This window comes from Elephantulus edwardii, unplaced genomic scaffold (assembly GCF_000299155.1).
Source record: "Elephantulus edwardii isolate Elephantulus edwardi_28Jun2011 unplaced genomic scaffold, EleEdw1.0 scaffold00120, whole genome shotgun sequence".
In the NCBI taxonomy this organism is placed as follows: Eukaryota; Metazoa; Chordata; class Mammalia; order Macroscelidea; family Macroscelididae; genus Elephantulus; species Elephantulus edwardii.
Window position 1 is genome coordinate 3615894 of NW_006399870.1, and position 13151 is coordinate 3629044.

Below are 13151 nucleotides of genomic sequence, written 5' to 3' on the forward strand. Positions count from 1 at the left end.
ATCTCAGTCACAAAAGGACAAATACTGCATAGTGCTACTATTGTAAAACAGGACTGACATCAGGATTGAGGGAAGACTGAGAAAGATGGGATAAATAACGTACACTGCATTGAAAGAGATGAGGGAGAAAACTGTTTAGAAGGGATATGTGATTAGGTATCATTGTTGTGACAGGAATCCAGAACAAAGGCTCATAGTGGAGTGGACCTGGGGGGAAAGATTGTATAACAGTGAAAAAAATTTTCTTTTACTTTTCAAAGAAAAAGAGTGAACTGGTGGAGGAGGGGTAGGCAGGGAGAAAAGTGCAATAATGAGTGAATGGAAATCCAAAGTCTCTGTAAATTTTCATTAAAGTTAATAATAATAATAAAAGAAGGGGAAAAGAATTAAGAACAGAGGCCAAATTGTGTTATGTAAGGTCATTGATTACCTCACAGGGATAATACATTGCAATAAAGAAGAATTCATTCCAGGAATGCAAGACTGGTTCAACATTCCAAAAGCATGTTAGTCATATTAACATACTAAGAAGACGTATGGAAAAAAATATTATTATCTTTGAATATAACTATGACTTTAAGCATAAGACCTCAAGAGAACAATTCTTGTAAAGACAAAATTTGCTAAATTCAGTATACACATCTGCTGTCAAAAAAATTAGCATGCTATAACAAAGATGAAGCTCGAAAGCACTATTCTAAGTGACAGATGCCGGGTGCAAAATTCCAGTTACTGCACTATTCATCTTACACGGAATGTCTAGAAAAGGCAAATATATACAGAGAGAAAGCAGCACAGTGGTTGTCTGAGGTTAAGAGAAAATGGGCATAAGGGGATATTTTGGACTATTGTGATTATTGTACAACTCTGTCTATTTTTTTAAATTCAAAGGATTTCATTAAGACAATTAAAACTAGAGACAGCTATGGACCCACCTCTGCATAGCCCCTTCTTATTGGTAGGGTGAAGACCATATAGAAATAAATGAGGAAAGAAAAGCGTGTTAAACAGAGGTCTTACTGTATCCTGTGAGGTTCAGTGTTGGAGAAGGTACTGGGCAAAAGCAGAAACAGCAGAATCCTTGGTGAGGGAATGAGAAGGGCAATGTGAGGGAGGCGTATAAATGAAGACCAGGCTTGGGTCACTACAGGTTTGCAGCCATGGCTGGGGATCAGAGTATTATTCCAACTCATGGAAAACCAGGGATATGGTAACAGAGTGTCATGTGTTAAGAGCTGATGTAGCTGCTCTGTGGATAAACGATATACTAAGGAAGGAATGGATGTGTTTGGTTCACAGACACTCATCTCTGTTGCTGCCATTGATAAGAAACTAGCCACTCTGCAACACCATTTGTTAAAGAATCAAGATATAATGCTCATTCACTCCTATAATTTGCACAAACTGACACCAAAACGAGGCACAAGTTCTCTGTAAACATTACACAAAGTCCATGGCTAAGCTCCACATTCAAAGAGAAAGACAAATTAATTTTCCTAGCTATTATGACAAGGATTTCTCTCCTGCCTCCCCTTCCTACTCTTTATTAGGAAGCTCTGGTGGCCTAGTGGTAAGAAGCTGCACTACAATTCCAAGGACACACAATTTGAATTCACCAGCTGTTCCATGGGAGAAGGATGGGCAGTCTTTTCCCATGTGATTTACTTCCTTTGAAAACCTGTTGGAGGGTCAGCTATGGGTCGGTTCCGACTCAATGGCACACAACAACAACAAGCCAGAGAAGAAGTCATATAATAGGTGATCTAAGCAAGTGCTATTCTTCTTGACTCCCCAAGGCAAAAGGCATAAACTTCTGAAACTGACCTGAGACTCTGCTTGACGCCCCAGGGAAAAGTTAAGTCTTTCACTGAATGCCAGCCACTTAGGATAAGGAAGTCATGCCAGGCAAAAGAGCAAAGGCTTGTCGTTTTGGAGGGGCCTCACCTGCACTTTTTTAAGCTGACTAAATACTTTCTTGCTAAGCGTGTCCGTATTGATGGTGGCAAACACTGTAGAGAGAAAGAGGTGATGTTAAAGGGATCAAGGAAGGAAGAAGGGTACAGCAGAGGAAAGGCACACTTTACAGTAAAGGTAACGGGTGCATCCCACATTGCAGTGTATAGTGGCTTCCCAGACAACCCGTCATCTGACACTTGCAAGGACATCAAGAAATAAGAAAGGCAAGACAAGTAATAGTTAATCTTCTCTTATTGCCATTGAGTCAGTTCAGTAATGAACAGTCCTGTTATTTTATTCTCCAGGATTTACCATGTCTCTATTCTGAGACTGACTACAAATTCTCAGGCTCAAGCCTCTGCCTAGGTTAAGTTTCTTATACAAAAACTATTGCCTAATTCTCCACATGGCTTTTAAATTCCCAGCCCCAATTGATTTCTGAGCCACAATGAAATGATGAGACCAGTAGAGCCTGTCCAGTAAGATCCCTGACAACAATCTGTTAAAGATAACAGGCACAAGGTCAAGTGATGCAGTCAGAGAGGACACTCTCAGCCTTGACTTCATCCTTCATGCACAGTAATACCAAATCTCTGGGATCTATGTCAATGGACATGAAAAAGAGAGGCATCAGAGATATATTTGGTCCTCTCTGACTTAGTTCAAGATTTAAGTTAACTAAGAGCTTCAATTCTTGTTCAAGACCCTCAAAGTTGGTACCTTCTTTTATGTGGCCTTTGGTCACATCTTTCTCATTATCTGAGGTAACGAGAAATTCAACAATCCCTCTTTGCAGCAGGGCCTGTGGAGAAAACAACAAAAATAAGCCCTCTTTTCTTGCCACCAAAAAAAAAGAAAGGGGTGGGCATGGGGTAGGGGGAATAAATACAGCCAGGATGTAGATAGGTGAGATTTGAACTCCAAGACTGATCTTTAGCAAACAGAATTTCTATCTTGGTATAGTCATTTTGGTGCTTTTAGTGGTCAACAGCAATAGCATAGCAGTGAGTGTGGGCTCAGATATCCACAGTATCAATCTCCACTGAAAACACATTGCACAGCAGGTTTTGTGCTGCTAATTTAAGAGCAGGGAGCACTGGTGGGTTTAGGGGTAAGGAGCTGAGCTGCCAATGCAGTTACAGGATTTGAATCCACCAGCTGTTCTGTGGGAGAAGAATGTGTGCAGTCTCCTCCCATATGATTTATTGCCTCTGAAAACCCACCTGAGGGTCAGCTAAGACAGCAACAGTTTAACAGGAGGGAGTTCTGGTAGGATAGTCCTTAGGGCTTCGTGCTGCTAACCCAAGAGACAGTGCCTCTCCAGGGGTTTGAATTCACCAGTGGCTCCTCAGGAGAAAGATGGGTAATCTTGTTCCGTGTGATTTACAGCCTCCAACAACCTACTGGAAAATCAACTATGAGTTGTTTCCAACTTGAGAGCAATGAGTTTGAGGTTTTTGGTTTTATTTTTAGACTTTAACAGAGATATCCCAGAGTAGAATCTAAGAAAGAAAGGGAGGGGAGAAGTCCTGGGGCACATACTCTGTTCTGAGATTAGAGAGCAATGCTGTAGCACCTATGTTGCACTTGGTCACTGTTAAAGGAGACAGAAAAGCCTATCACAGCTGCAGGGGCAGTCAGAAAATACAAAACAGTATGTATCAAACAGACAGTTGACCAGAGAGCAAGGTAAAAATATGCCTCTGTATCATATATGTTTATTGATCTGAGAGGAGAAAAACATTGGTAATATTTTAAAATCAAGAAAAAGATAGTGTTAGCTAAAAAACTCTGATAGGTAGAATTATACTGAACCTAGGTAAAATCAAGGAAGACAATAACCCCTGCACCTGCTCAGCCCCAGCAGTTACAATTCAGGAGAGGAGCAGCCTGCATCATGTGGCCCAACCCCACCCTTCATTCCTTCATTTCAGTGCTCTTTCTGCTTGTCCACGTGATGGCCCTTGTCACTGCTCTCACGGCCATCCCATCAGAGGTGTGGACAATGCGCAGCAAACCAAGGCAGGAGCTGAGATGAAGAGATCATCTCATGGCAGAGTATGGAGCTTTGCGACCTGCTTAGAAACCCAAGGCTGGTGAGAAACTTCATCAGCTCCCTGCATGTGGGGAGATCACCAGGCAGGACAATATTCTCCTCTGGATTGAGAAATCTCTGCACAGAGGAGCAACAAACAAGAAGTGTATAACCACTAAAGGTTAGCAAGCTGTAAGCTACTGACCACGTCGTTCTTGAAGAATTTTATTTTTTTACTGTGATTTTAATGAAAGTTTACAGAATTTTCTTTCACTCATTGTTGCAGTTTCCTCCCTACCCCACCTCAGTTAACTTTAAAATAATAATAATAATAATTCATTGTTACTTTTTTTTTTTTTGGCTGAGTACAGTGTACTTTATTGATGGTACATGACAAGATGGGCTCGCCAAGCCCCTCCCCTTTCTCAGGGGGATTTGATGGAAACTTGTGTCAAGGGTGTGAGATTCTCAGTGTGTGGGAGGATCAAGTTGGGGCAAGGACTCCCCAGCAACTGAGGGTCTCCCTCTCTTCTAGTGCTATTGCTGGGCTGGTGGTCCAAGGGGATCTTATTCTTTGGAGGCCATGTGAACCATCAGGTCGACCACCCGGTTGCTGTAGCCAAATTCATTGTCATACCAGGAAATGAGTTTGACAAAGTGGTCGTTCAGGGCAATGCCAGCCCCAGCATTGAAGGTGGAAGAGTGGGTGTCACTATTAAAAGTCACAGGAGACAACCTGGTCTTCAGTGTATCCCAGAATGCCCTTGAGGGGCCCTTCTGATGCCTGCTATACTACTTTCTTGATGTCATCATATTTGGCAGCTTTCTCCAGACGGCAGGTCAGGTCCACAACTGACACATTGGGGGTGGGGACACAGAAAGCCATGCCGGTAAGTTTCCCATTCAGTTCATGGATGACCTTGCCCGCGGCCTTGGCAGCGCCAGTAGATGCAGGGATGATGTTCTGGGCAGCTCCACGGCCATCACGCCACAGCTTTCCAGAGGGGCCATCCAAAGTCTTCTGGGTGGCAGTAATGGCATGGACTGTGGTCATGAGTCCCTCTACAATGCCAAAGTTGTCATGGATGACCTTGGCCAGGGGAGCCAAGCAGTTGGTGGTGCAGGAGGCATTGCTGACAATCTTGAGAGAGTTGTCATACTTTTCATGGTTCACGCCCATCACAAACATGGAGGCATCAGCAGAAGGAGCAGAGATTATTACCAGTTTGGCACCACCCTTCAAGTGAGCCCCAGGCTTCTCCAAGGTTGTGAAGACACCAGTGGACTCCACAACATACTCAGCACCAGCATCACCCCACTTGATGCTGGCGGGATCTCGCTCCTGGAAGATAGTGATAACTTTCCCATTGATGACCAGCTTCCCATTCTCAGCCTTGACAGTGCCATTGAACTTGCCATGGGTGGAATCTTATTGGAACATATAGACCACGTAGTTGAGGTTAATGAAGGGATCATTGATGGTGACAATATCCACTTTTTTAGAGTGAAAAGCAGCCCTGGTGACCAGGAGCCCAATACGGCCAAATCCGTTTACTCCGACCTTCACCATCGTGTCTCAGGGATGCGGCTGAGGCTGCACAAGAAGAGAGGGCAATCTGGATCGACGAGGAGCAGAGAGCCCATTGTTACATTTTTAATTTCCTCCTTTCCTCCCCCCATCTCTAGTCCACTTTGCTGTGCGCCTTTTATTCTGGACTGCTGTGATACAAATAATGTCTTATCATATAATTCTTTTAAACAGTTCTTTCCTTCATCTGTGTTCATTATTTATCTCCTCTTTTCTTAGTTTTCCCCCAAGCCCCGTGTCAGTCCTGTTTTAGCATAGTGATGTTATGCAGTATTCTTTACTACAGATATGTCTGCTGTCAAGGCAGAATTGACTCCTAGCTGATTCTCCAGGGGGTTTTTAGAGACAGTTAATCACACGGGAGAGGACTGGTCATCTATCTCCCATGAAGCAACTAGTGGATTTAAACTTCATGTCTTTGGGATTGCGCCTCAGCTTCTTACCACTAGGCCACCTGAACTCTTACCAGACATGTATTACTTTTGTATTCCTTTGAGTCACAAGTGACCTATAGCTGACCCTATGGTGGATTTTTAGAGGCAGTAAATCTCATGGGAGGAGACTGGCCATTGTTCTTCCATGAAGCAGTTGCTGATTTGCCAATTTCAGCTTTAATGAAAATTTCAGATTTGAGGGATAATAACCAAAATAAGAACAATCTATTATTTCCAAATTTTCGTCTCATAATGCAATCATCTAAGTACATAGCTATACTGTAAATTTGCAGAGACATTTAACTTGATCATATGTCACATAAACAGTTGGGACTTGGAAAATTCATACTGGAAAAGAGAAGGATTGAGTGGAGAGGCAGGCAAATACGCATACAAAACATGTCAAATATTTCTTACCTTGTGAATATACGGCATGTAGTTTTTATCTTTATTATAGGAGCCATATTCATTCTCCACTTGGACAGCAATAATAGGGCCTCCTGAGTGATACTGAGACACAAGCAGATGAGAGTTTAAGAGTGAGGCTACCCTTACTCACTGCTGGTGGGAACATACAATGATGTGACCACTATGGAAGGCAGTATGGTGCTTTCTCCAAAAGTTGCAACTAGAAATACCATTTGACCTAGCAATTCCCTACTAGGAATATGCCCTAAACAAAACAGAGCTGCCACCCAAACAGGTATATGCACACCCATGTTTACTGCTTCATTATTCACAAGAGCAAGGACAATCCAAGTGCCTATCAACAAATGAATGGATAGAAAAACCATGGTATATTCACACAATTAAATATTACACAACACTGAAAAACAATGAACTTATAAAATGTTAAACAGCATGGGTGACCCAGGAGGACATTATGCTGAGTGAAATATCTCAGTCACAAAAGGACAAATACTGCATAATAAAATTGTTACAAAATAGGAGTGATATGGAGGCTGGGGGAAAACTAAAAAAAGCGGAAAAATAATTGACACTGCATTGAAACAAATGAAGAAAAGAACTGTTTAAAAGGAATATATGATTAGGTATTATTTGTATGAAAACAGCCCAGAATAAAAGATACACAGCAAAGTGGACTGGGTAGGGGGAGAGAGGAAATTTTGCAACAATGAATGATTATTTTTTTAAAAAGTTAACTGGGGGGTAGGTCCACAAAAATGCTTTTGCATAGTCAATAAAACACAAGTAAACACTTTCCTGGAATTCACTGCTTTCAATAAGGATCCATCTGACATCAGCAAAGATATCCCTTTAATGTAGCTTGAATTTCTTGCAGTTTCTTGTCAATGTACTGTGTCAGTAATTTTAAAGTAATCTTCAGAAATATCATAAGGATACTGGATCATCCTTTTGGGAATGAGAACAAATATGAATCTCTTCCAGTCAATTGACCAGATAACTTCCATATTTGTTGACAGAGACTTATGAGCACATCCAGGCCCACATCTCTTTCCTGAAAAACTTAGATTGGTATTCCATCAATTCCTATAGTTTTCTTTTTTTACCAATGCTTTCAATGCAACTTGGACTTCTTCTTTTAGTACTATTGGTTCTTGATCATATGCTACTGTCAATCAATTCTTTTTGGTATGGTGACCTTGTGTATTCCTTCTATCTTCTTTCGATGTTTCTTGCATCACTCGAGATTTTAACCCACATAATTATTTGATAAATCAAAGAACTGTGTGATAACCTGTTCCTTGTCTTCCTCATGAATCTCCCACAGGTACATCCAACTCAATGCAAGAAAGACTATGCCCACTTTCAGCCATTAAACTTGCTCATTCTCTTTTATTCTAAATAAAGAGGTCCTGTTATTCCAAGGGTCATTTTATTCCTTCTTAAGTCAACTGCCACATTACAATATCAAGTCCTGTCACTTGTACCTGCTAACCAATTTTCAAATATGTCCACTCCTTTCTCCTCTATTATCATTTTTGTTCTAAACACTATTACTACTCTCCAGTATTACTGCAACCAGTTTTTCAGCTGAGAAGAAGCAAACCTACACCTTTCGTCATCAAATCAATTCAGAATAAGTAAGCTTATAGTTACCCTGAAGGGCAGGTATAACAGGATAAGAATTTCAAAGCTGTAATCTTTACGAAATCAGACTGTCACATCTTTCTCCCACAGAAGGGCTGACCTTTCGGTTAGGTTATATGTGCTTAAACACTGTCATCAGGGCCCTCTCCACCTAAGAAAGACTCCCTTAAATATTAAAATATAAGGGAGAGAGAATAAACTCTCTAAGCATCTTATAACTTCTTGCCACAGCACAAAGTAATTCCTAGGTTCCCACTACTTACAGAGGAAAAGTCATTCACCTGAGACTGTACAGAGAAACTGTCATGAGTTAGCCCATCTTTCTTTGCAATTTCTTCTTTTGCTATTTTTCCACTTTATATTCTATGTTCCAAACAAGCTGAGCTCCTTTTATTAGTCAAACTTCTCAGTACCTTGTCATTTAGGATTAACTCACATTGGAGATTCCTGACCATTGCCCCTTATCTAGCTGGCTAATGAGGCCTGCTACTCTTCAGGTGATTGTTACTTTCTCTGGAAAGCACACCTTAAACCTCCTTTTCCCATCAAGACCTTCTTGTGCTTCCACTAGAGCAGCTATGCTAAATAGGAAAAACTTAACTCTTATGTAAGTACCTGGTTTTCTCATATTGAACTCACCAGGCAAGTACCCCACATCTGCACTGCTCCCCATAACTTCTACAATGCACATAACAGGACGCCAATGATTTCTTACTAAAGAAATATAATCTTATGAATTTAGAGTATTTTTTTCATTATTGTACTCTCTCACTGTTAAAAATATTGCTTTTGTACGTCATTGAGTCAAATTCGACTCATAACACTCCAAACTGATCCTCTAGGGGGTTTTCAGAGGCCAGAGTTAATTGTCCATTTTTCTCCCATGGAGCAGCTGGCAAATTTAAATTGTGTGCCTTTGGGTTGACAATATTATTTCTTACCACTGGGCCACCAGAGTTAGCTCCAAATACACACAGAGGAGAGGATATAGCCCTTCTATCAAATTCGTGAGTGCTCTGTATAGAATGAAGGTTGTTGTGGTTGTTGTTAGGTACCATCGAGTCAAGCACGACTCACAGTGACCCTGTGAACAAAGATCTGAACCTAGTCCTGTCCTATGACATCCTCACACTTCTTGACACACAAAAGCACTTTGTCAATCCACCTGGTGAAGAGTCTTCCTCTCCTTTACTGACCCTCCACCCTTCTCAAAATCATGTCCCTCTCCAAGGAATATAACCTCCTAGCAAGATGTCCAAAGTATGTGAGGCAAAGCTTGAACATTCTTGCCTCCAAAGAACACTCCAGCTGCATGCACCCTTTCCAAGACATTATCTACTCATTTTCTTGGCCATCCATGGAATGTTCAGTGATCCTTTCCAACACCACAGCTCAAATGCATCAATTCATTTTATGTCATCCTTATTCATTGTCCAGGTCTCAGATGCATAGCTGGTAATCAGCAAGACCATGGCCTGAATCAGATGCCCCTAAGTCATCAAACTTACATCTCTACTTCTCAATAATTTGGAGAGGTCCCTAACTGCAGAATTTCCCATTGCAATGCATCTCTGTATTTCCTGACTGCTCATACCAAGTGTGTTTATTGTAGATCCAAGCAAGATGAAGCTGTTGACAGTTTCAATCTCCTCTCCATCCATCATGACACTGCCTATTGGACCAGTATGTCAAGAATGAATGTACATTTAGTGAAAAAAAAAGAACTGGAGCTGCATGTTCCTGGGTTCATTTTGGCCATCTTGATGGGATTCCCAGTGCTATATCCTAGTACCAAAGGTGTTAATTTGGATCCAAACAAGATGAAATTGTTGACAATTTCAATCTTCTTTCCATCTGTCATGTTAAGCCTACACTGGGACCAGGAAGCATTCATCAGCACAGAGCAAGAAAATGCCGCTGTTGTTCAAAACTAGGAAAAGAGTGTGTCAGGGATGCAACCTGCTTCCAACACCTTTTCAATCTATCTGCAGAACAGATAATTTGGGAGGCTGGACTTTATGAGGAGGAATGTGGCATCAGGATTGGAAGAATATTCAACAGCAACTTGAATTATGCAGGTGACACAACTTTGCTTGCCAAAACTGAGGAGGATCTGAGACGTTTGTTACAGAAAGTCAAGGGCTGCAGTCTTCAATATGGATTGAATCTCAGCATTAAGAAAAAAAAATGTCATCATTGGGCCTATTGGCAACACCAAAAGAGATGGAGAAGAGATGGAGTTTATGAATAATTTCAGTTTGGTTTGTTCCACAATCAACACTTTTAGCACCAGTAGTTAGGAAATCAAAAGAAAAATTACATTAGGAAAATCTATTGTCAGGAACCTCTCCAGAGTGCTGAAGAACAATGATGTAAGTCTAGAGACTAAGTTGTGCCTGATCCAGGCAATGGTCTCTGCAATTACTTGCTATGCATCAGAGAGCTGGAAAATGACTAGGATAAATGAAGAAGTATCAATGTGTTTAAGTGGTAGTGCTGGATAAAAGTATTGAACATGCCAAGGACATCAAAAAGGACAAACAGGTCTGTCATGGAAAGGGTGAAACCAAGCTGCTCCCTGGAGGCAAGGATTTTGAAGCTCCATCTCACTTGGGGCATGCTGCCAGGAGGGACTGGCCCTTGGAGAAGGACAACATGCTGGGAAGGGTGGAGGAAGAGTTCAGGAGGGAAAGACACTTGGATGAGATGGATTAACACAGTAACTGGGGTAATAGGGGTAAGTATGCTGGAGACAGTGAGACTGGCTAAGGATAGAACAGACTGTACTGTACAAAGGGTCACTACGAGTCACTGATGACTCAACAACACATAACAACAACAACAAAAACATCATATTTCACATTGGCTCAGTGGTGAGGATTTTTGTTTTCTTGATGTTGATTTGCAATCAATCTATGTTGAAGGCTTTTTTATTTTCTGCAGCAAGTGCCTCAAGTCCTCCTAACTTTCAGCAAGAAAGGCTGTACCATCTACATAAAACAAGTTGTTGATGAGTCTTCCTCAAAACCTGACGCTACATTCATTCTTCTTTATGTAGTCTAGCTTATAAAATGATTTGTTTTCAGTATACAGATTGAATAGTTATGGGAAGAAGATATAGCCCTGATGCACACCTTTCTCGATTTCAAATCATGCAGTAGGCCCTTTCACTGTTCAAAAAACAACTTCTTGGTCTAGGTATAGGTTTCAGATAAGCATGATTAAGTGTTCTAGAATTCCCATTATTCTCAATGTTAGTCATAGTTTGTTATGATCCCTACAATTAAATGTCTTTGCATAGTCAATAATTAAACACAGATAGACAATCTTTTACTGTTCTCTGCTTTCAGCCAAGACCCATCTAACATCACCAATATATCCTTTGTGTCACAGCCTATTCTGAACCCAGGAGTTCTCTGTGAATATACTGTTCAAGCCATTTTTGGATGATCTTCAGCAATATTTTGTGTGCATGTTTTATTAATGATATTGTTCGATACTTTCCAATTTCTGTTGGGTCATCTTTCTTAGGAAATGAGAAAAACACGGATCGCTTCTAGTCAGTTGCCCAGATAGCTATCTTCCAATTTCCTGGCACATTCTGGTAAGTGTGTCCAGGTGTTAGTTGGAATATGTCAAATGTTATCCCGTTGATTTCTGTGGTCTTATTTTTTGCCACTGCTTTCAGTACAGCTGGAACTGCTTCCCTCAACACCCATGGCTCTTGATCATATGGAACTTCCTGAAACATTTTGACCAATTCTTTTCATACAGTGATTTTGTGTATTTCTCCATCTTCTTTTAAATGCTTCCTTGCTCACTCAAGATTTTTTCCATAGTGTCTCTCAGTACTGCAACTAGAGGTTTGAAATTGTTTTTCAGATTGTTCTCCAAAATCTTAAAGAGCAATGATGTCAGTTTAAAAACCAAGTTGTGCCTGATTCAAGCCATAGTCTTTTGAACCACCTACTCTGCATCTGAAAACTGAATAGTGCATAAGGATGACAGGAGAATAATTGATGCTTTTGAGTTATGGTGCTGAAAAAGAGTGCTAAATATACCATGGACTGCCAAAAGGACAAACAGATATGTCCTGGAGAAAGTGAAACCTGAGAGTGCTCCTTGGAGGCAAGGATGGTTAAGCCTCCTCTCACATACTTTGGGTATGATGTCCAAAGAGAGGCTATTCCTTGGAAGGGGACCTCCTGTTTGGAAAGGAGGAGGGTTGGCAAAAGAGAGGAAGACCCTGAATGAGGTGGACACAGTGACTGCAGCAATGGGCTCAAGTGTGTCAGAGATAATGAGGAAGGCACAAGAGTTCAGATCTGTTGTTTCATAGGGTTGTTATGAGTTGTACTTCACTCATGGCACTTAGCAACAATGACAACAGATGGAATCCAGTAGAAAGTAAAATTTGTGAAAGAAAAATTGTGAACTAGATGCATAAGAAAATCTGTGAACAGAGGAGTTAAGTAAGTGGTGATATATCTGTGCTGTGAAATGTCCTTCAGTCACATTAAAGAACAACTCCTGACATTGAAGGTTCAAATCCCCAACATAGGAGAATTCGGTTGACATTACTGAAATAAATAAAACTGTTGTTGTTGTTGCTGTTATGTGCCGTCGAGTCGTTTGCAACTTAGAGTGACCCTATGTACAACAGCCCTAAACCCTGCTCTATCCTGTGCCAATCACATTGCCTCTGACACACCCATCCCAATTACTCCAGTCACTGAATCAATCCACCTCACAGAGGGTCTTCCACTCCTGCGCCGTTCCTCTACTCTACCCAGCATGATGTCCCTCTCTAAAGAATTGTCTTTCCTTACAACATGTCCAAAGTATGTCAGATGAAGCCCCAGAATCCTTGCCTCCAAGAAGTAGCCTGGTTTAATCCTCTCTAGGATGAATCTGTTTTCTTGGCAGTCCAGGGTACATTCAATACTCTTCTCCAGCACCACAGCACAAAGGCGTCAATTCTCCTATCCTCCCTAGTCATTGTCCAACTCTCTGATGCATAACAAGTGATTGCAAAGACCATGGCCTGTATCAGGTGCACCTTAGT

General features: G+C 41.2%; 1 protein-coding gene across 1 annotated transcript in view; it reads right to left on the bottom strand.

Moving 5' to 3' along the window:
* GLB1L3 (galactosidase, beta 1-like 3) overlaps positions 1-13151 on the bottom strand; it is a 123407-nt gene that overhangs the window by 88484 nt on the left and 21772 nt on the right. Inside the window, exons 6-8 of the mRNA XM_006892850.1 lie at positions 6431-6523; positions 2677-2758; positions 1945-2009 (exon numbers count right to left, since the gene is read on the bottom strand). Coding sequence (XP_006892912.1) covers positions 1945-2009; positions 2677-2758; positions 6431-6523 — 240 coding nt within the window. The remainder of the gene's footprint in view (positions 1-1944; positions 2010-2676; positions 2759-6430; positions 6524-13151) is intronic.